A 24,610-nucleotide genomic window follows, 5' to 3' on the forward strand; every position below is an offset into this window, starting at 1 on the left:
TCGCAGAGACCCGGCGCGCGCGCGCCCTAGGGAGCGGGGCCGCGCGCGCCGGGACAGGACAGACGGAGAGCGAGTCAGGTACGGGAGCCGGGATGCGCATCGCGAGCGGGCGCTACCCGCATCGCGAATCGCATCCCGGCTGGAGACGGTATCGCAGCGCACCGGGTCAGTGGAGCTGCCCGGAGCGCTGCGGTAGCGAGAGAGAAGCGAGCGCTCCGGGGAGGAGCGGGGACCCGGAGCGCTCGGCGTAACAATAGTCTCGGATAGAGGCGTCCAATTCGTGTCAAAATTCTGGAGGGCTCTCTGTAAACAACTCAAGATTAAATTAAACTTTTCTTCTGCATATCATCCTCAATCCAATGGACAAGTAGAAAGAATTAACCAGGTCTTGGGTGATTATTTACGACATTTTGTTTCCTCCCGCCAGGATGATTGGGCAGATCTTCTACCATGGGCCGAATTCTCGTATAACTTTAGAGTCTCTGAATCTTCCTCCAAATCCCCATTTTTCGTGGTGTACGGCCGTCACCCTCTTCCCCCCCTCCCTACTCCCTTGCCCTCTGGTTTGCCCGCTGTAGATGAAGTGACTCGTGATCTTTCCACCATATGGAAAGAGACCCAAGATTCTCTTTTACAGGCTTCATCTCGCATGAAAAAGTTTGCCGATAAGAAAAGAAGAGCTCCCCCCATTTTTGCTCCAGGAGACAAGGTATGGCTCTCCGCTAAATATGTCCGCTTTCGTGTCCCCAGTTACAAACTGGGTCCACGCTATCTTGGTCCTTTCAAAGTCTTGTGCCAAATTAATCCTGTCTCTTACAAACTTCTTCTTCCTCCTTCTCTCCGTATTCCTAATGCCTTTCATGTCTCTCTTCTTAAACCACTCATCATCAACCGTTTCTCTCCCAAATTAGTTTCTCCCACTCCTGTGTCCGGTTCTTCTGACGTCTTCTCAGTGAAAGAGATACTGGCCTCCAAGACGGTCAGAGGAAAAAGGTTCTTTTTGGTGGATTGGGAGGGCTGTGGACCTGAAGAGAGATCCTGGGAACCTGAGGACAACATCCTAGACAAAAGTCTGCTCCTCAGGTTCTCAGGCTCTAAGAAGAGGGGGAGACCCAAGGGGGGGGTACTGTTACGCCGAGCGCTCCGGGTCCCCGCTCCTCCCCGGAGCGCTCGCTTCTCTCTCGCTACCGCAGCGCTCCGGGCAGCTCCACTGACCCGGTGCGCTGCGATACCGTCTCCAGCCGGGATGCGATTCGCGATGCGGGTAGCGCCCGCTCGCGATGCGCATCCCGGCTCCCGTACCTGACTCGCTCTCCGTCTGTCCTGTCCCGGCGCGCGCGGCCCCGCTCCCTAGGGCGCGCGCGTGCCGGGTCTCTGCGATTTAAAGGGCCACTGCGCCGCTGATTGGCGCAGTGGTTCCAATTAGTGTGTTCACCTGTGCGCTCCCTATTTATACCTCACTTCCCCTTCACTCCCTCGCCGGATCTTGTTGCCATTGTGCCAGTGAAAGCGTTTCCTTGTGTGTTCCTAGCCTGTGTTCCAGACCTCCTGCCGTTGCCCCCGACTACGATCCTTGCTGCCTGCCTCAACCTTCTGCTACGTCCGACCTTGCTTCTGTCTACTCCCTTGTACCGCGCCTATCTTCAGCAGTCAGAGAGGTTGAGCCGTTGCTAGTGGATACGACCTGGTCACTACCGCCGCAGCAAGACCATCCCGCTTTGCGGCGGGCTCTGGTGAAAACCAGTAGTGACTTAGAACCGATCCACTAGCACGGTCCACGCCAATCCCTCTCTGGCACAGAGGATCCACTACCTGCCAGCCGGCATCGTGACATGGACTAAGTTTACTTGGCCTGCCCCGTATAGTTACCTTGTGGATGCAATATAATAGTCTTTTGTCTTGTTGTTGTGCTTAGTCATGCCATGGTGTATGACCTATGACACGAAACTGTCTTTGACAGCATCACCTTTGTAGCAGAGTTTGGCTGTTCCTTCCCCAGTTTTGAGCCTCCTACACAGCATTTCAGTTAAAGGGGTACTCCGCTGCTCAGCATTTGGAACAAATTGTTCAGAATGCTGGAGCTGGCGCCGGGAGCTTGTGATGTCATAGCCCCACCCCCCATGATGTCACACCCTGCCCCCTCAATGCAAGTCTATGGGAGGGGGTGTGATGGCTGTCATGCCCCCTCCCATAAACTTGCATTGAGGGGGTGGGGCGTGACATCATGAGAAAGCGGGGCACCAGTTGATAAAAAAAAAAATGCTTTCCAGGGGAGTACCCCTTTAATGACTGTTTTTCAACCAGATAATAATGATAATCATTTTTGCTTCTTTGGTATCATTTTCTAATCATACAACTGACTATAATCCTACAAAATCCCTGACTTCATACAAGTGTACCTACAAGAACTGATGCTGTTTTGAAGGCAAAGGGCGGTCATACCAAATATTCACTTCGCATTTTGTTAATTGGCAAAAATAAAATATGAACCCTTTTATTTTTTTCAATCATTCTTACTTTGCAGCATTTTTTTCACACCTGCCTAAAACATTTTGACCAGTACTGTAAATTTATACAATATAGTGCTGGAGGGGGCTTGAAATACCTGAAAGCCCAGGGGCCCGGCCGTGGGTTAATATGGCCCTTTTTTTATAGAATAGTGCAACCATCTGCATAATACTGCAGTAAGAAAAAAAATTATATAAGGTTTTTTAACATTGTAGTCGGAGTACCTCTTTAACTTTGTTTATTTTGCTTAAAGGGGTACTCCGCTGCTCAGTGCCGGGAGCTCGTGACGTCATAGCCCCTCATGACATTGGCCGGTGGGACACCCCACAATCTCCATGCGTTACTACAGCGTTCAAAACATGTTTGTTCAGAACTCTAGGTTTGGGTAACCGTGGTCAGAACGTCACGTCACACCCCCTCCATTCATGTCTATGGGAGGGGGCATAACAAGCGACCACAACCATCACACACCCTCCCCACAGACATGAATTGAGGGTGCGTAGTGTGACGTCACGGCCACCCGAACCTAGAGTTCTGAACAAACATGTTCAGAATGCAAGAGTGCCGCACAGATATTATAATAGGGACAGTAGTAGAAAAATTGACCGATCCTGGCGCTGGTACTCTGGATATAAGAAGGACTTGGAATCCAATGATATTCCTTTCAATGGATTTTATTTTACAAACACATATGCAACGCGTTTCTGGTCCGAAACGGACTCTTCGTCAGGCAAGACACACCTTGCCTGACGAAGGGTGCACTTCGGACCAGAAACACGTTGCATATGTGTTTGTAAAATAAAATCCATTGAAAGGAATATCATTGGATTCCAAGTCCTTCTTATATCCAGAGTACCAGTGCCAGGATCGGTCCATTTTTCTACTACTTTTCCCATTGCTGTAAGCTGGAACAGCAAGGCTGCTACCAGAGAACCGAGGCTGCCGGTCTGGAGACATACCGACTTAAGAACGCTATCTGAGGTGTTGCGCTCTGAGTGCAACCGAACTCGGTGAGTTTAATCTTATTTTCACCTTAAACTGATCTGTAACGTCCTTCACTAGGGGCGCAAATTCCCCTTCTTTTTCTTTTTTTTATATGGCACAGATATTATAGGGAGTCCCAGCGGCCGGACCCCCTGCTATCAGACATCTTATCCCCTATCCAAAGGATAAGATGTCCAGAGGTGAAGTACCCTGAACCATTTTTGAGATCATGGCCTCCTCTATAATGACCCCTAGATATAGCAGTGTTATAAGGTTTCAAGGTAAAGTAAAATATAGATTAGCAGTAGAGATATTTTATAGAATATGATACAGATCTTTTCGAACTTCAGGAAATAGTTTCCAAGGATGATTTCAATTAAAAGCGTCCATTTTATCCTCTTAAAACTGGGAACTAAGCCCACTGCAGTATGGTTTTCTTCAATTTCCAGGATTCTCCTCCCTCTTTGTCATAAGTTGCACAACAGTTTTATATTTTAGAAGATTTATTCTGAGTTTGAAGATCTTCTTGCTTCCTTCTTCTTCCCTCGCGATCATGAACCCGAAGGCTCTGCTCATACTCTTGGCCGTGGCACTGGTAACTATCTTGGCGCTGGTTTCTGTTCTACTATCTGGAGCAGGAAAGTCTGCAGAAAGCTGTTCTTCTCAGCCCCAACATGGAAATCTTAAAGCCAACGTAGCACCGCAGAAAAGGGACAAGGGCTCAGTATTTTCTGACCTGACACCGGAAGAGTTCTCTGCAACGGTGGACTACCTTAAAAGAAATCTCGGCAAGAAATTGGTCAATCCAGCTGATGCGAAGCCTTCAGAAAACTGTATTTACTATGTGGATGTTAAATACCCCCAAAAACAACAGGTTCTAGATTACTTAGATCGAGAGGGAGAAAAGCCCAAACGGGAAGCTCTTGCTGTTGTCTTTTTTGGAGATCAGGAGGAACCTAACATTACAGAATATGTGGTAGGTCCTCTTCCTAATCCGTCATACTTCCATGATATTACGTTAGAAAAATACAAAGAGAAACTTCCTTATTACCGGCGGCCTGTGATTGGTAAAGAGTACGCCGACGCTTATAGCTTTATGTATGAAAAGGAATTTTCTACAGCACCGCAGTTTTTAAAAGCCCTTGGGTATGATGGATCCAACTTTGCTGCTCTTACCACAACTCCGAGAGGTTTCAAATCTGGAGAGAGAAGAACCTGGTTCGTTCTATTTCTCAAGATGGCAGAAAGTTGTTTCTCTGTCCATCCAGTTGGGCTGGAGATACTCCTGGACCACAGAAGTCTTGATGTCTCCCAGTGGAAAGTCATAAAAGTCTTCTACAATGGTGATTTCTTCTCGAATATGGCCGATCTGGAGAAGCAATTCAATTCCGGCAAAGTTGATGTGATAAAAATCCCAAAAGTTAAACCAGAAGATGATATCGGCTCTATGAATCCAAAGGTCAGTCCTCAACCTGGAGCACCGCTGCAATTCAACCCAGCCGGTAATCGGTACACGGTTCATAAGAACCAAGTGAATTTCCAATCATGGAGCTTCAACTATGGCATGAACGTAAACTCTGGTCTGCGTCTTTTTGATATCCGATTCAACAATGAACGGATTGCCTACGAAATTAGTACCCAAGAGGCAATGGTGATTTATGGATCTAATACACCAGGAGGGATGATCCTCAGATACCTGGACAGTAGCTTTGGCATTGGAAGATTCTCATTCGAATTAGTCCGAGGCGTTGACTGTCCTCATCTTGCCACTTATATCGATGCTCATTATCTTATGGAATCTGACACTCCTGACACAAATAAGAATGCCATATGTATCTTTGAGCAGAACTTGGGTGTACCCTTGCGTCGGCACTATTCCAATATGCACGGCATGTATTATGGAGGACTCCCCAGCACTGTGCTGATCGTCCGAGCCGTGTCAACCCTCATAAATTATGATTACGTTTGGGATTTTATCTTCTACCAAAATGGAGTTATTGAAGCCAAGATACATGCCACAGGATATATCAGCTCTTCATTCTACTTTGCCAATGGAAAGGAGTACGGGTCTAGGGTTGGCGAACATACGTTGGGAACAATTCACACACATTTTATCAGTTACAAAGTGGATTTGGATGTTGGAGGTAAGACATATTTATCAAGAGTTCAAACTCTACACATTAAAATAGAAACACAGAAATGTGCGACTTTAAATGCTGCTATGAGACAGTTTTTCTACAGTATGGAATGTTGGTGTGCAAGAATCTACATAATCGAATATAAGATTTGAACGATCCCTCTTAGAAATGTCCTTTGACAATAAAGTGTCCTCTTGCTGAAACCTCCAGCAACTTTAATCTATCGGGAAACCTGTCAGTAATGGCCGAGCCGCCCTGTAAACAAGTGCTGATCCCTGGTTAATCACATGGCTTGAGTGCCGTACATTGATTGCTGCGTGAACGATCATTGGATTGTTCAGACTGCCCTTTGGGGCAATCATTCATCACCGCACATCCCTTATTACAAGCAGGGCCGGCTCTGCCTATAGGCAAAATAGGAAGCCACCTAGAGCGCCCTCTTGATGGGAGACCGCTCTGTCCGCCACAAGTTTGCCCAACCAGCTCAGCCAGCAGCACCACCATAACCCCCCTCTGATGTGTTTTACCCCAGTAGTAAGGTAATTACATAAGGAGGGGGGTTTGTTACAGTGTGTCACCCCAGTAGTAAGGTGATTACATGGGGAGGAGGTTTGTTACAGTGTGTCACCCCAGTAGTAGGGAGATTACATGAGGAGGAGGTTTGTTACAGTGTGTCACCCCAGTAGTAAGGTGATTACATGAGGTTTGTTACAGTGTGTCACCCCAGTAGTAAGGAGATTACATCAGGAGGTTTGTTACAGTATGTCACCCCAGTAGTAAGGAGATTACATGAGGAGTGGGTTTGTTACAGTGTGTCACCCCAGTAGTAAGGAGATTACATGAGGAGGAGGTTTGTTACAGTGTGTCACCCCAGTAGTAAGGAGATTACATGAGGAGGAGGTTTGTTACAGTGTGTCACCCCAGTAGTAAGGAGATTACATGAGGAGGAGGTTTGTTACAGTGTGTCACCCCAGTAGTAAGGAGATTACATGAGGAGGAGGTTTGTTACAGTGTGTCACCCCAGTAGTAAGGAGATTACATGAGGAGGTTTGTTACAGTGTGTCACCCCAGTAGTAAGATTACATGAGGAGGGGGTTTGTTACAGTGTGTCACCCCAGTAGTAAGGAGATTACATGAGGAGGGGGTTTGTTACAGTGTGTCACCCCAGTAGTAAGGTGATTACATGAGGGGTGGGTTTGTTACAGTGTGTCACCCCAGTAGTAAGGAGATTACATGAGGAGGTTTGTTACAGTGTGTCACCCCAGTAGTAAGGAGATTACATGAGGAGGTTTGTTACAGTGTGTCACCACAGTAGTAAGGAGATTACATGGGGAGGAGGTTTGTTACAGTGTGTCACCCCAGTAGTAAGGAGATTACATGAGGAGGTTTGTTACAGTGTGTCACCACAGTAGTAAGGAGATTACATGAGGAGTGGGTTTGTTACAGTGTGTCACCCCAGTAGTAAGGTGATTACATGAGGAGGTTTGTTACAGTGTGTCACCCCAGTAGTAAGGAGATTACATGAGGAGGTTTGTTACAGTGTGTCACCCCAGTAGTAAGGAGATTACATGAGGAGTGGGTTTGTTACAGTGTGTCACCCCAGTAGTAAGGAGATTACATGAGGAGGAGGTTTGTTACAGTGTGTCACCCCAGTAGTAAGGAGATTACATGAGGAGGAGGTTTGTTACAGTGTGTCACCCCAGTAGTAAGGAGATTACATGAGGAGGAGGTTTGTTACAGTGTGTCACCCCAGTAGTAAGGAGATTACATGAGGAGGAGGTTTGTTACAGTGTGTCACCCCAGTAGTAAGGAAATTACATGAGGAGGAGGTTTGTTACAGTGTGTCACCCCAGTAGTAAGGAGATTACATGAGGAGGTTTGTTACAGTGTGTCACCCCAGTAGTAAGGAGATTACATGAGGAGGGGGTTTGTTACAGTGTGTCACCCCAGTAGTAAGGAGATTACATGAGGAGGGGGTTTGTTACAGTGTGTCACCCCAGTAGTAAGGTGATTACATGAGGAGTGGGTTTGTTACAGTGTGTCACCCCAGTAGTAAGGAGATTACATGAGGAGGTTTGTTACAGTGTGTCACCCCAGTAGTAAGGAGATTACATGAGGAGGTTTGTTACAGTGTGTCACCACAGTAGTAAGGAGATTACATGGGGAGGAGGTTTCTTACAGTGTGTCACCCCAGTAGTAAGGAGATTACATCAGGAGGAGGTTTGTTACAGTGTGTCAACCCAGTAGTAAGGAGATTACATGAGGAGGGGGTTTGTTACAGTGTGTCACCCCAGTAGTAAGGTAATTACATGAGATGGAGGTTTGTTACAGTGTGTCACCCCAGTAGTAAGGAGATTACATGAGGAGGAGGTTTGTTACAGTGTGTCACCCCAGTAGTAAGGAGATTACATGAGGAGGTTTGTTACAGTGTGTCACCACAGTAGTAAGGAGATTACATGGGGAGGAGGTTTCTTACAGTGTGTCACCCCAGTAGTAAGGAGATTACATGAGGAGGTTTGTTACAGTGTGTCACCACAGTAGTAAGGAGATTACATGGGGAGGAGGTTTCTTACAGTGTGTATCCCAAAGGGCGTGTCAAAAGGTGGGCGAATGGGTGGAGTCAAGGGGCAGCAAAATTAGCTTTTGCCTAGGGTGGCAAAAATCCTTGCACCAGCCCTGAATACACGGAGTGTACGGATTGGTCAAAATGACCTGATCAGCCAAGAAAGGAACATTTCCTTGTTCATCAGCTGGTCACTGTCCTTATTACACAGGTAATATCGACCTGTGTGGCCAATAATCGCCCAGCGTAATAGGACCCTAGGTGCTCATCTTCCCTGCAGTGCCACCACAGGAATAATGATGAATTACATGGTGCTCGGTCAAATCGATAAGTGTCTAATGCAGAACAGATCCTCCAGAGGGAAAGATCCTGATAGTAGACGTTCTCTATGCTGACCAAAAGACGAGGGTCCTTAACATCCTCACTCCCCTCCCTCTTTTATAAATTACGCATCTCTGAATTGAGTTTTTTTTTAACTGCACAACTCATAAGTTAGTGGAAAAGTGAATAAATACTGTAAATAGCTGAAAGCAATTGCTTGCTTGGCTCTGTACACTATGTTGGGTTTGTGCCATGTTACTGTAGCTCAGCTTGTTCCGAAATAAGTGAATATGAGCTGAGTTGTGGTTAGGGTGCTTTCACACTACGTTTGTAGTGTACGGTTGCTGGATCCGGTTGGGAGGGGCGAAAACCGTCCGCTCCCGTATCCCAGCCGGATCCTGCCCGAACCCCATTCATTTCAATGAGCTGACCGGAGTCAAACGCTGACTCATCCGGTTGTCTCATTTTTCCCCGTATACTGTTTTCTGACCGGACCTAGAACTGTGGTTTTAGGTCCGGTCAGAAAACTGTATACGGGGCAAAAATGAGACAAACGGATGAGTCAACGTTTGACTCCGGTCGGCTCATTGAAATGAATGGGATACGGGAGCGGCGGGTTTTCGCCCCTCCCAACCGGATCCAGCAACCGTACACTACAAACGTAGTGTGAAAGCACCCTAACCTGGCATGGCCAATACACAATGAACAGAAACAAGGCTTCCGACTCAGTACACCAGCTGACCGGTAAAGGTGCTGATTGTCGACACCTTGCCAAACGGTTATTGTTGGTCTATCCCAATAATAATAGACCGGACACTCAGCAAACCCCATTAAAGGGGAATTCTGGTAGAAACACGTAGAAAACTAATATTTTCAAATCAACTGGTGCCTGAAAGTTAAACAGATTGTAAATTACTTCTATAAAAAAAAAATTTAATCCTTCCAGTACTTACTAGCTGCTGTATAAAATAGAGAAATTTGTGAATTTCTTTTCTGTCTGACCACAGTGCTCTCTGCTGACACCCCTGTCCGTGTCAGGAACTGTTCAGATTAGAATCATATCCCCATAGAAAACCTCTCCTGCTCTGGACAGTTCCTGAGACGGACAGAGGTGTCAGTAGAGAGCACTGTGGTCAGACAGAACAGAACTTCCCAAATTTCTCTGTAGTATATCTGTAGTATACAGCAGCTGATCAGTACTGGAAGGGTTAAGATTTTTAAATAGAAGTGATTTACAACTCTGTTTAACTTTCTTGCACCAGTTGATTTGAAATTTTTTTTTTTCTCCACCAGAGTTCCCTTTAAAGCCAATTGGATCTTTGCGGACCTGAAGATGTTCGTTGTGCTCCGACCTGTTCAGGGTCCATTTAAGACAAAAAAAAAGAGCAGAACGGACCCTAAATGGGTCAGAGCACAACAAACACGTGAATTTAGCTTAGGAGAGTATAAACGGAAAAGAAGCTGGTAAAGGAGTATCCCGCTGCTGGGACGCTCAGCCATCAGCTGTAATTTAGGGGAATAATCCCAGAGATAGTGATTATTTTTGGGGCATTAAAAGTTAAAGGTGTACTCCACTGCCCCAGCGTTCAGAACATTTTGGGAGTCGGGACATCATGGCCACGCCTCTCACTGCAAGTCTATGGCTGCCCCCTCAATGCAAGTCTATGGGAGGGGGCGTGGTGGCTGCCACGCCCCCTCCCATAGACTTGCATTGAGGGGGCATGGCAGGAAGAGGGGGCGTGGCCATTACATCACAACCTCCGCAGCCAGCGTTCAGAACAAAATGTTCCGAACGCTGGGGCAGTGGAGTGCCCCTTTAACATATTAATTAATTAATTATTTTTTTTTATAGGAATTGACAATTCAGTCATGACTCAGGATATGCAATTTAATCCTGTAAACATACCATGGCAACCGGAGGTCAAGATACAACAGCCAAAGGTGGTACGAAGCGTATTGGAGACAGAAAACCAGGGAGCATACGAGCTGCACGCCAAGGCGCCCCGTTACATCCACTTCACAAGCAACACGACCAACAAGTGGGGTCACCCTCGCTCCTACAGGCTCCAGATAGTCAGCTTTGCTGGAGACTTTTTACCAGAGGAAAGTCCAGTAGAGAAAGCAATGGGATGGGCCAGGTGAGTGAACTGTCCTTGAAATACTTTGGTTTTTTCCCAGATAACAAATTTGGTACCAAGAATAAGGAGTTGAGTTACCGGGATCTTATTCCCGAACTACCAGTCTACTGATGGATAATCATGAAATCCATGGACATTGGGGGGGATTTACGAATAATGGCTGTGGTACGTATTTTTTTCTCCTTTTCTTTCATGGGTGGCTTTTTAACTCACTGCACCAAATTTACAAAAAGGCACAAGTCGGGCGATAAATTTGGTGCAATTTCCGAAACGACTGACATACGTGTGAATTCATCCACCTTTCAGGTGATGGTTCCAGGAAGCTCTTTCAAAAGTGATTCCTTGTGTGTTGCTGCAGGGAAGTTTAGTAGCTTCATTGTCAATGTCCTTTATTTTACATTTCATTTTACATCTTTTCATTAGCTCACAGGGTATAAATCCTATGAAGGGAAGGGGGCGTGTCCCTATCTTGTGGTGTTGGGAGGTGATTGGTGCACCTGCTCATGCAGCCTTGTCCATGAGTCATCTCCTGTCCATGACTCATGGACAAGTCTAAGGCTGCAGCATGACTGGTTAGTGTCCCAGTAGGTATCTGGACCCCTAGTGGTGGGATTCTGATGAGCCGTTTTCTTGATAAACGACAAAAAAATTGTAAACCAAACATTTTACAAAAGGTGTCTAACTTGCATCCATAAAAACTTAGTAATTTAAATGTTATGGTTTGAAAACTTAAAGGGGTAAAATGTCTGATCGAGGGGGTCCCACGGCTGGGAACCCCCGCGATCTCTCCTGCAGCACCCCCTGTCATCTGGTGCACGGAGTGGTCTTTGCTTCGTGCCTGATGACTGGCGATGCAGGGGCCGGAGGATTGTGATGTCACGGACCCGACCCGCCCCCTCATGACATCATGGTCCAGCCCCCTCAATGCAAGTCTATGGGAGGGGGCGTGGCGGCCGTCATGCCCCCACCCATAGAATTGCATTAAGGGGGCAAGGCCGGACGTCACAGGGGGGCGGGGGGCGTAGCCGTGATTCAAGATCCTCCGGCCCCTGTATTGCCAGTCACCAGGTACGGGGCGAAGCCCGCTCCGTGCACCAGATGACAGTTGGTGCTGCAGGAGAGATCGCGGGGGTTCCCAGCCATGGGACCCCCGCGATCAGACATAAAATGTCTAAGGGCGGAGTACCCCCCCCCCCTGTGGTGCAGTATAGAATACTCTACGGTTGTGATAACAACATATTCGATGCTTTTATATTCAATGGCGGTCCACACAGCTGCCTTGAAAAGCCAAGAGTAGTCATTCAAGGCAACGTGGCACTTTCCTTGCAATTCTTCTACTTTTGGCAATGGTCAAAATGGTTCAAGCCTTAAAGGGGTACTCCGGCGCTTAGACATCTTGTCCACTATCCAATGGAACATCTCTGGAGAAATAAAAATGGCTTCCACTGATGGTTCCCGTCCAACCTGACAGAGCTGAGAGGATATGCAGAGAAGAATGGGAGAAAATCCCCCAATCCAGGAGTGTAAACCTTGTGGCCTCATCCCCAAGAAGACTGGAGGCCGGAATCACTGCCAAAAGGGCTTCAACTCAGTCCTGAGAAAAGGGTATGAATACTTATGTCACTGTGGGATTCTCACCTTTTAAATAAATTGTCATTATGGCGTATTGAGTGCAGATAAACGGGGGGGGTGAAAAAAAGTAACAGGTCTCCTTTAATTGTCTACAACAAGGTCTAATTTTATTCTGATTTTCGGAGATTTATTAAAACCCGTCCAGAAGAAAAGTTGACCAGTTGCCCATAGCAACCAATCAGATCACTTCTTTCAAAGCCTTGTTAAAAATGAAAGAAGCGATCTGATTGGTTGCTATGAGCAACTTTTCCTCTGCCTGGGTCTTGATGACTTATGCTCTATACTGCACTCCCTTTTTATGCTGTACACTGCACTCCCTTTTTATGCTGTATACTGCACTCCATTTTTATGCTGTATACTGCACTCCCTTTTTATGCTGTATACTGCACTCCATTTTTATGCTGTATACTGCACTCCATTTTTATGCTGTATACTGCACTCCCTTTTTATGCTGTATACTGCACTCCATTTTTATGCTGTATACTGCACTCCATTTTTATGCTCTATACTGCACTCCATTTTTATGCTGTATACTGCCCTCCATTTTTATGCTGTATACTGCCCTCCATTTTTATGCTGTATACTGCCCTCCATTTTTATGCTGTATACTGCACTCCATTTTTATGCTGTATACTGCACTCCATTTTTATGCTGTATACTGCCCTCCATTTTTATGCTCTATACTGCACTCCATTTTTATGCTGTATACTGCCCTCAATTTTTATGCTGTATACTGCACTCCATTTTTATGCTCTATACTGCACTCCATTTTTATGCTGTATACTGCCCTCAATTTTTATGCTGTATACTGCACTCCATTTTTATGCTCTATACTGCACTCCATTTTTATGCTCTATACTGCACTCCATTTTTATGCTGTATACTGCCCTCCATTTTTATGCTCTATACTGCACTCCATTTTTATGCTCTATACTGCACTCCATTTTTATGCTGTATACTGCACTCCATTTTTATGCTGTATACTGCACTCCATTTTTATGCTGTATACTGCACTCCATTTTTATGCTGTATACTGCACTCCATTTTTATGCTGTATACTGCACTCCATTTTTATGCTGTATACTGCACTCCATTTTTATGCTGTATACTGCACTCCATTTTTATGCTGTATACTGCACTCCATTTTTTATGCTCCATTATAGTTCAAATTCACAAACACCCCTTGAAATTAACCCTCTTGTGTTCACTACATAAGCCAGGCCATGGCCTTCAGACATGCTAACTATCTACAATCTTATCCTTCCTAAGGTACAAGTTAGCGGTGACTAAACGTAAGGAAGAAGAGGCGGAAAGTTCTTCCATCTACAACCAAAACGATCCGTGGAGTCCTAGTGTGACGTTCCGTAACTTTATAAATAATGAGAATATTCAAAACCAGGTGGGGAAACATAATATAACATGTATTGTATCTCTGGACACTGTAGATTGAGCATCATGGTCTGTTGCGTCCCTTATTTTACTATTGTATAAAGATCAGAATATATATAACCCGATGTGTGTGTGTGTATGTGTATGTGTGTAAGTATGTATATATGTGTGTGTGTGTGTATGTATGTATGTATGTATGTATGTGTATGTATGTATATGTGTATGTATGTGTATGTATGTATGTGTATGTATGTATATGTGTATGTATGTGTGTGTGTGTATATATATGTATGTATATATGTATATATATATATGTGTGTTTATGTATATATGTGTGTATGTATGTATATATGTATATGTGTGTATGAATAAATGTATGTGTATATGTATGTGTATGTATGTCTATATGTATGTATGTGTGTATGTATGTATATATGTATGTACAGTATGTGCGTATGTATATGTGAATGTATGTGTGTATATGTATGTGTGTGTATGCATATATGAATGTATGTGTGTATGTATGTATGTGTGTGTATGTATATGTGAATGTATGTGTGTATGTATGTATGTGTGTGTATGTATATATGAATGTATGTGTGTGTATGTATGTATGTGTTTATGTGTTTGTGAATTTATGTGTGTATATGTATGTATGTATGTATGGATATCTACATGTATGTGTGTATATATATATGTATGTATATATGAATGTATGTGTGTATGTATATATGAATGTATGTGTGTGTATGTATGTATGTATGTATGTGTGTATGTATATCTGAATGTATGTGTGTATGTATATATGTATGTGTGTATGTATATATGAATGTATGTGTGTATCTGTATGTATGTATATATGAATGTATGTGTGTATGTATATATGAATGTATGTATGTGTGTATGTATTTGTGTATGTATGTTTGTGTGTATGTATATATGTATGTTTGTGTGTATGTATATATGTATGTGTGTATGTATGTGTGTATGTATTTGTGAATGTATGTGTGTATGTATGTATATATGAATGTATGTGTGTATGTATGTATGTATTTGTGAATGTATATATGAATGTATGTGGGTATGTATGTATTTGTGAATGTATGTGTGTATGTATATATGAATGTATGTATGTATGTGTGTGTATGTATGTGTATGTATATATGAATGTATGTGTATGTATGTATGTATATATGAATGTATGTGTGTATGTATATATGAATGTATGTGTGTATGTATGTATATATGAATGTATGTGTGTATGTATGTATATATGAATGTATGTGTGTATGTATATATGTATGTGTATGTATATATGAATGTATGTGTGTATGTATGTATATATGAATGTATGTGTGTATGTATGTATATATGAATGTATGTATGTATATATGTATGTATTTGTGAATGTATGTATGTATATATGTATGTATTTGTGAATGTATGTATGTATATATATATGTATTTGTGAATGTATGTGTGTATGTATGTATATATGAATGTATGTATGCATGTGTGTATGTATTTCTGAATGTATGTGTGTATGTATGTATATATGAATGTATGTATGCATGTGTGTATGTATGTGTGTATGTATTTGTGAATGTATGTGTGTATGTATATATGAATGTATGTGTGTATGTTTCAGCATCACATCCAAATGTTGTTGCAATGACTTATATGTAATAGAATGTGTCAGCAAATAAGAATCATTTGGCCCATCTAGTCTGTACAATATCCTGAATGCTATAAATATTCCCTGGCCCTATCTTATATGAAGGATAGCCTTATTTCTATCGCTATCTTTTATGAAGAATAGCCTTATGCCTATCACTATCTTATATGAAGGATAGCCTTATACCTATCCCTATGTTATATAAAGGATATCCTTATTTCTATCCTTATCTTATATGAAGGATAGCCTTATGCCTATCCCTATCTTATATGAAGGATACCCTTATGCCTATCTCTATCTTATATGAAGGATAGTCTTATACCTATCTCTATCTTATATGTAGGATAGCCTTATGCCTATCCCTATCTTATATGAAGGATAGCCTTATGCCTATCCCTATCTTATATGAAGGATAGCCTTATGCCTATCTCTATCTTATATGAAGGATAGCCTTATGCCTATCTCTATCTTATATGAAGGATAGCCTTATGCCTATCCCTATCTTATATGAAGGATAGCCTTATACCTATCCCTATCTTATATGAAGGATAGCCTTATGCCTATCCCTATCTTATATGAAGGATAGCCTTATACCTATCTCTATCTTATATGAAGGATAGCCATAAGGCTATCCCTATCTTACATGAAGGAGCCTAATGTCTATCCAATGCTTACACTCCTTCACTGTATTTGCAGCTACCACTTATGCAGGAAGGCTATTCCATGCATCCACTACTCTCTCAGTAGAGTAATACTTCTTGATATTACTGCAGAAACTTTTCCCTCTAATGTAAAAAAAAGGACGGGATATGAGATCAGGATAAGTGGACGGGATATGAGGACTGGATATGAGATCAGGATATGACGACGGGATATGAGGACGAGATATGAGGACGGGATAAGAGATCAGGATAAGTGGACGGGATATGAGGACTGGATATGAGATCAGGATATGACGACGGGATATAAGGACGAGATATGAGGACGGGATAAGAGATCAGGATAAGTGGACGGGATATGAGGACAGGATATGAGATCAGGATATGAGGATTAGTGTTGCTCGCGAATATTCGCAATACGAATTTTATTCGCGAATATCGCATATTCGCGAATTCGTGAATATTCGCGAAAATAGCGCTATATATTCGTAATTACGAATATTCGTTTTTTTTTTTTTGTTTTTCTTCACAGTACACATCACAGTGATCATCCCTCTCTGCTTCCAGCTTGTGTGGTGTAAAGAAGGCTCTAATACTACTATGTGAGACTGGTGTGCGAATTTTCGCATATGCTTATGCTAATTTTGTGTATGCTAATTTTCGCATATGTTTTTTCGCATACGTGAATTTTCGCATGTGCGAAAATAAAACGAGAATATAACGAATATGCGAATATTCGCGAATATATGACGAATATTCGTCCATATATTCGCGAATATTCGCGAATTCGAATATGGCCTATGCGGCTCAACACTAATGAGGATGGGATATGAGGTCGAGATATGAGGACGGGATAAGGGATGAGGATAAGTGGACGGGATATGAGGACGGGATATGAGGACTGGATATGAGGACGGGATATGAGGAAAAGAGCTTTGTTGCTTTCCCTCTCCCACAAGGTTTAGGTAGGAAGACAAGACAACACCAAGAACTCTGCTAGTGCTACAATAAATCACAACAAAAGCTAAAGTACACACACAACAAAAGCTTACATTTATTGGGGGAAGAAAGGCCCAGGAAGTTAAAATACATTAGAAATGCCAGGAAAACTGCCACAGATTTGCTGGGTACCATAAATAAATATATAAAATAAATGATGCAGTAGGGATGAAAAAAAATTGTATTTAACAAAATTTTTATTTTTTATAACTACATTTTTTATTAATTTTTAAACAGGGATCAATTTATGTGTGCGGGCAGGGAACTAAAAATGTAGCTGACAGTAATAAAAATGTAGAAAGGGGCCATTTAAATGTAAAATATATATATTTTTTATAATTACCTTTTTTACATTTTTATTAGTAAATGTATTTTAATAATGTGAATTCGAGTAGAATACAGACATAGCGCACATCTACAATCTTGTATAATGATCTGATTGCTTCTCAGCACAATATCAAAAACTAACAGGTTGTTAGTATACATTTTTGATCAAAAAGTACAAGCCCACTCGCCACGTCAAGGCCACCTATTCAGAGTGGGTCCCTAACGTCCCTAGCATAAAATGGCGTAGCACCGGGCGGCGACCACCACCGCCGCGACACAGGTGCCCACGGGGGGGAGCGACCCACTGGCAGAGCGGCCCCAATGCCTCTCAAACCAGTCTATAGGCCGCACCCGCCCGCAGACACAGCGCCACGGCAGCAACGGACGCCGCCCCGCACCACACCAGTGTGAACAAGGTGTAATGGCTCACTTACCTTGCTCTCCCAGTCAGACTGGGAGGCTGCTAGGAGTGAAATGGCCCTAGTGTGGCTAATTACCACCTATATAGGGTTGGGCTGAGGGGGTGGGGAAGAGTGCAACACATGTTCAAAAAAAAAAAAAAAAAAAAAAAGGAAGGATAGAAATCACATTCAAAATTTTTATTTTAATAATGTGTTTAATAAAGTGTGTGTGTTTCACTTTTTTTTCTATTTTTATTTTTAGGTAGTACTACTACTCCCAGCATGGAACAGACTGTTCCATGATGGGAGTAGTAGTACCTATACTAATAGGCAGATTGCCCCAGTTGTCACTCCTGACACCCAAAGCGATTGTCCTATCTATAGCAGAGATGCGGAGCAACGCTGTACAGCGCTCGCATCTTTGCACTATACTCCAGTCGGCCAGTGATGTGAATAGAATTTACATCACTCATTCATGTTGTCTACCCAGAGTGGGGATTGGCCGGATGGTTGCAGCCAATCACCGCTCTCAGCGGGAAATATGAATGAGTGATGTGAATTTCTATTCACATCACTGGCCGGAGTATAGTGCAGAGATGTGAGCGCTGTATAGAGCCGCTCCGCATCTCTGCTATAGATAGGACGATCGCATTGGGTGTCAGGAGTGACACCCGCTGTGATCTGTCCTTAACTGCAGGTACCTCTACTCCCAACATGGAGCACGCTCTGCTCCATGCTGGGAGCTGTAAAGCCTGCATTAATAGACAGATCGCAGCAAGTGTCACTTCTGACACCTGTTGTGATCTGTCTATTAATGCAGGTGTGGTGTCCCGGTACCGTATTACATACAGTACCTTGGTAGGGGTCCCCAAAGTCAGAGTTCCTAGGAGCTGTGGGGTCCTCAGGTCTAGTCTTCCCCTAGTCACCCCTTAAATAACTAATATATTACTCAGGTAAATGTATATAGAAAGTGTACTTACATTGCGCTTGCGTCACGTGACCCGCAGGTCACATCACATCACTCATTCATATTTCCCGCTGAGAGCGGTGATTGGCTGCAACCATCCGGCCAATCCCCACTCTGGGCAGACAACATGAATGAGTGATGTAAATTCTATTCACATCACTGGCCGACTGGAGTATAGTGCAAAGATGCGAGCGCTGTACAGCGTTGCTCCGCATCTCTGCTATAGAAAGGACAATCGCTTTGGGTGTCAGGAGTGACAACTGGGGCGATCTGCCTATTAGTACAGGTACTACTACTCCCATCATGGAACAGTCTGTTCCATGCTGGGAGTAGTAGTACTACCTAAAAATAAAAATAGAAAAAAAAAGTGAAACACACACACTTTATTAAACACATTATTAAAATACATTTACTAATAAAAATGTTAAAAAAGTTAATTATAAAAAATATATTATTTTTACATTTAAATGGCCCCTTTCTACATTTTTATTACTGTCAGCTACATTTTTAGTTCCCTGCCCGCACACATAAATTGATCCCTGTTTAAAAATTAATAAAAAATGTAGTTATAAAAAATAAAAATTTTGTTAAATACAATTTTTTTTCATCCCTACTGAATCATTTATTTTATTTATTTATTTAGTCTCTAGTCTCTATGGTAGTTAAAAAGGACCTTTGGAGGTTCTTAGGCCATGTGATACCCACAATGCTTTGTGAGGCTGATTGACAGATGGTGTGGACCAATCCTCGAAGGGCCAGCCCCTGCCCATATAAGGAAGCTGCGGCCATTAGTCTCTCTCTTGGGTTGCTGTCACTGAATGAGGTCAACGACAATTACTAGGCCAAAGCCTTGCGGCCTCGGCTGAATTATATAGTGAGTTCTTCTAAATTCCCCGCAATTATTGGCAAGGACCCTGGACCTAAACATAACCCTAAATCCAGCGCATCTACGCATACTAAATCCCTACAAGCTAAAGAACTTACTAAAAGTCCGAACGAAGGGTGAATCTTAGCCAAGCTCTTCATAGACTCTGTTACAAAGACTTTTCATTGAAAGACTTTTCACAAAGAGTTTTCATTGAAGCTCTGGTTGTGGACAATACTTTATTCTGCAAACACCTATCGTCCTTGGGAAGGGTGGCGATAGGCCAAGTCATACAGCATTTAACCCCCGACTGACAAGGGTTAACAGCACCCTTTATAGCCTGCACAGCAACATCCTGATCCCCATTCACACCCACAAGGCACCACACAGGTACTACAGCTCCCAGCATGGAGCAGAGTGTGCTCCATGTTAGGAGCAGTAGTACCTGCAGTAAAGGACAGATCACAGCGGGTGTCACTCCTGACACCCGCTGTGATCCTCCTGTATAATGTATAGATGCGGTCGCTCTTCTATGGTCCCCTGCACTGCCGTATATATCCACATATTCATATTTTCCACAGAGAGTTGGGATTGGCTGGAACCATCTGGCCAATCACAGCTCTCTGCAGGAAATCTGAATAGGTGTATATATACGGCAGTGCGGGGGACCATAGAAGAGCGGCCGCATCTATACATTATACAGGAGGATCACAATAGGGTGTCAGGAGTGACACCCGGGGCGATCTGCCAATTAGTACATGTACTACTACTCCCATCATGGAAAAGACTACTACTCCCATCATGGAACAGTGTGTTTCATGCTAGAAGTAGTAGTACTACCTAAAAAAAAAAAAATTTAAAATAAAGAAAAAAAGGGAAAAAAGTTAAAAAACACACACACACTTTATTCAAAATATTATTAAAATATATTAATAAAAAGTTTAACAAAATTAATTGTAACAAATATATTATTTTTACATTTAAATGGCCCCTTTCTAAATTTTTATCATTGTCGGCTACATTTCTAGTTCTCTGTCTGCACACATAAATTGATCCCTGTTTAAAAATTAATAAAAATTTTCTTAGAAAAAAGATAAATTTCGTTAAATGCAATTTTTCCATCATTACTGTATCTTTTTTATTTTTATTTTTTATGGTACCCTACAAAATTTTATTAAAAAAGTCAAAAAAGTGTTTTTTTTACTCCCATAGACTTCTATGGGAGAAAAATGTCAAGATTTTCCCCAAAAAAATGCCAAAGTCTCAACAAGAGGTCATTTTTGAAAAACTGCCAAAAAGAGCTGAAAAACACCCAAAGGATTAAAATTACACCAAACTGAAAAACGCCAAGTGGATCTGGCACTTTGAAGTTCACTATTGACTTGCAAATTTTCACAGAAAAAACTCCATGCGGCAAAATGGGTGTTTTTATCGCGTTTTTGCATGAAAAACCTCAGTGGAATCCTAGCCTTATAGGGGGTTAGGTAAATGATGACACAAACTATACTATTGTCCCTGCTTCAAAATCTATGTTTGGAACATTCATGCACAAAAGTGCCCCCTATCTTTATAGGGATCTAGGATTTGTGTGTAATGATCAAATCATCCCTAGTGGCTGTACCTGGAATTGCAGCTCTCTGCAGCAAGCCAATGGGACTGAGGTGCAGTACTGGCGTAGCAACTATAAATTGTACAAAACTGCGCCTGGTAAACAATGATGAGGTCACAGGGTTGGCTGGAGCACCATAACAGCTTAAAGGGGTACTCCGGGAAACCTGATCTATTCTATATATGATAAGTAAGGTTCTTGTACTCCTAAGCTAGGTTCACACTGCAGAATCTCTGGGCAGAATTTCTGCGGGAGATCGAGCCGGCGGCACTAGGACCACGCGGACTGCATTGCCGTCCCCATAGATGGCACTGCATTTCTGAACAGATTTCCCAAAAGATCCACCCAGAAATGCATTGCCGTCTATGGGGACGGCAATGCAGTCCGCCAGGTCCTAGTGCCGCTGGCTCGATCTCCGGCAGATATTCTACCCGGAGATTCCGTAGTGTGAACCCAGCCTTAGGGTCTATTTACACGGCAGGATTTCTGCTTGCGGAATTCCACCTCAAATTAAAGCCCATAGACTTTGATGGGATTCCGCACTCCCATTCACACTTCTGAATTTCGGCTTGCGGAATTCCACCTCAAATTAAAGCCCATAGACTTCTATGGGATTCCGCACTCCCATTCACACTTCTGAATTTCGGCTTGCGGAATTCCACCTCAAATTAAAGCCCATAGACTTCTATGGGATTCCGCACTCCCATTCACACTTCTGAATTTCCGCTTGCGGAATTCCACCTCAAATTAAAGCCCATAGACTTCTATGGGATTCCGCACTCCTATTCACACTTCTGAATTTCCGCTTGCGGAATTCCACCTCAAATTAAAGCCCATAGACTTCTATGGGATTCCGCACTCCTATTCACACTTCTGAATTTCCGCTTGCGGAAATTCAGAAGTGTGAATAGCAGTGCGGAATCCCATAGAAGTCTATGGGCTTTAATTTGAGGTGGAATTCCGCAAGCGGAAATCCTACCGTGTGAATTAACCCTTATGAATATCTTGTGAGGGAAAGGAACATGTCTATTTGGAGTCCAACCTGTTGTCTCTCTCCCCTTAGGACTTGGTTGCCTGGATCACAGTGGGGTTCCTTCACATTCCGCACTCGGAGGACCTTCCCAACACGGCCACTCCAGGGAATGCTGTAGGGTTTCTCCTCAGGCCCTACAATTACTTTGACGTAGATCCTTCTGTGCATTCAGCAGACGGAGTTTATTTCCAGAGTGAACAGGACTATGGGTCTTGTGATGTGAACCATCTTGCCTGCTTATCCGAAAAAGCGTTCTGTATACCCAAGATCCCTCCATTCACCTATGAAGGCTTTAAGACTCTGGTGAACTTATAATGTCATCTTTATTTAGTTTTTGTCTTGGAAAGAGACGTCACGATGATGTCATCCAGTCTGAGCATCATCCATCACAACCGGTTTAAACGGCAGCTTAAAATGGGAGTAAACCATTGTCATGTTTTAGGTTTATCTTCTTATTGTATATATTTTACAGTTATTTACATTCACCCCAGATAAACAATACCCATAGCCAGGGGCATACTTAGAGTATTTGGTCCTTTATTTGTAGCCCCCCTCTCTGCTCCTATATAGTAGTAGCCCCCCTCTGTGCCCCTACATAGTAGTAGCTGCTCTCTCTGCTCTTATTTAGTAGTAGCCTTGTCTCTGCCCCTATATAGTAGTAGCCCCCTCTCTGCCCCTATATTGTAGTAGCCCCCTCTCTGCCCCTATATTGTAGTAGCTCCTCTCTGTGCTTCTTTATAGTACTTAGGCCCCCTCTGTGCTAATATTAAGTCCATATAGTTACTTGCCCCCTATATGGTAGTTAGGACTCCTCTTTACTAATATATAGTAGTTATGTCCCTTTGTGCCCCTATATAGTAGTTAGACTTCCTCTGTGCCCCTGTATAGTAGCAGACCTTCTCTGTGCCCCCTTTATAATAACAGGCCCCCTCTGTGCTCCTATATAGTAGTAGCCCCCATCTGTGACCCTACATAGTAGTAGCTGCTCTCTCTGCTCTTATTTAGTAGTAGCCCCCTCTCTGCCCCTATATTGTAGTAGCTCCTCTCTGTGCTTCTTTATAGTACTCAGGCCACCTCTGTGCTAATATTAAGTCCATGTAGTGATTTGCCCCCTATATGGTAGTTAGGACTCTTCTTTACTAATATATAGTAGTTATGTCCCTTTGTGCCCCTATATAGTAGTTAGACTTCCTCTGTGCCCTATATAGTAGTAGCCCCCCTCTGTGCTCCCATATATTAGTAGCTCCCTCTGTGCCCCCTATATAGTAGTAACTCCTTCTGTGATCCCCATGTAGTAGTAGCTCCCCTCTGTGCTCCTATATAATACTTAGGTCCCCTCTGTGCTACTATAAAGTAATTTAGCCTCTGTGCCTCTATATAGTAGTTAGGCCCCCTATGTGCTACTGTATAGTAGTAGGCCCCCTCTGTGCTCCTATATATAGTAGCAGGCCGCCTTTGTACCCGTATATAGTAGAAGACCTCCCTCTGAGTCCCCTATATAGTATTAGGCCCCATCTGTGCCCCTATATAATAGTAGGCCTCCTTTCTGCCCCTATATAGTAGTAGGCCTCCTTTCTGCCCCTATATAGTAGTAGGACCCCCTCACATAATGCCCCAATACTGTAGGCCCCCCTACAAAATGGAAAACAACACAAGTGCATAGTTTAAAGCAGCATTCGTCTGGGGATTTGGTACCCCTCTGGTCAGCGGCACTCGGGGTGGATGCACCCCCTCACCAGGTACGCCACTGTCCATAGTATAGACTCATATGATGTCTACCGTGTTATGGACATATTCTCCCCTGGATGCATACAGCCTCCAAATACTTCTGTATGACGGTGTGGACATCCATGTTGTTGAAATATGGATGTCTACAAGAAATAACATTGATGCAACAATTTTAAGGAAAACATATTTTGTATAAGACCTGTTTAACTCAAGACAATGGTTGATCAATATAAACTCCCTACAATATTAATAAAATATATTATCCAATCATTTCATGTCTTGTTGACTTTTGCTTTAATCCCATGTTTAACACTTTTTAAAAAAAAATGTCACATTGTCTATTCTAGAAAAAAAAAATGTAAATGTAAATTTTGCCAGTGTGTCCATACAGGACTTGCAAAACCCATTGGCCCTGATTTACTAAGAGTGTTGTGTAGGTTTCTTTGTGGGTTTTAATTCCCTACAATTTATTTTCCACGGTATTTACTAAGGTTTCCCTACATTTAGTTTTTTTTACACCTGCTCTGATCTGTCGGGTTCTCAGCTCAAATCCACCACATTTTCTGTGGAAACCTTAGTAAATATTTTGGGTTTTTGTGAAAATGTCGGGAACACGCCCCTTTCTGAGACCACGCTCCCATTTCCCCGGCGGCTACGCCCCTTTTTCGGGTTTT

At 43.1% G+C, this 24,610-nt stretch overlaps 1 protein-coding gene across 1 annotated transcript; it reads left to right on the forward strand.

The window, feature by feature from the left end:
• The first annotated feature begins 4,011 nt into the window (after nucleotides 1-4,011).
• LOC130296377 (membrane primary amine oxidase-like) lies at nucleotides 4,012-24,198 on the forward strand. The gene is made up of 4 exons (XM_056547842.1): nucleotides 4,012-5,636; nucleotides 10,367-10,652; nucleotides 13,554-13,683; nucleotides 22,239-24,198. The coding sequence occupies exons 1-4, from the start codon at nucleotides 4,046-4,048 to the stop codon at nucleotides 22,521-22,523; spliced, it is 2,292 nt and encodes a 763-aa protein (XP_056403817.1). The 5' UTR covers nucleotides 4,012-4,045; the 3' UTR covers nucleotides 22,524-24,198.
• The last annotated feature ends 412 nt before the right edge of the window (nucleotides 24,199-24,610 follow it).

This window comes from Hyla sarda, chromosome 12, assembly GCF_029499605.1.
Source record: "Hyla sarda isolate aHylSar1 chromosome 12, aHylSar1.hap1, whole genome shotgun sequence".
NCBI classification, from domain to species: Eukaryota; Metazoa; Chordata; class Amphibia; order Anura; family Hylidae; genus Hyla; species Hyla sarda.

Coding starts and splice junctions, on each gene's coding strand:
- LOC130296377 (XM_056547842.1), top strand. CDS start 4,046: ATGAACCCGAAGGCTCTGCTCATACTCTTGGCCGTGGCACTGGTAACT. Junction 10,653..13,553: donor AAAGCAATGGGATGGGCCAG/GTGAGTGAACTG, acceptor ATCCTTCCTAAG/GTACAAGTTAGCGGTGACTA. Junction 13,684..22,238: donor ATGAGAATATTCAAAACCAG/GTGGGGAAACAT, acceptor CTCTCCCCTTAG/GACTTGGTTGCCTGGATCAC.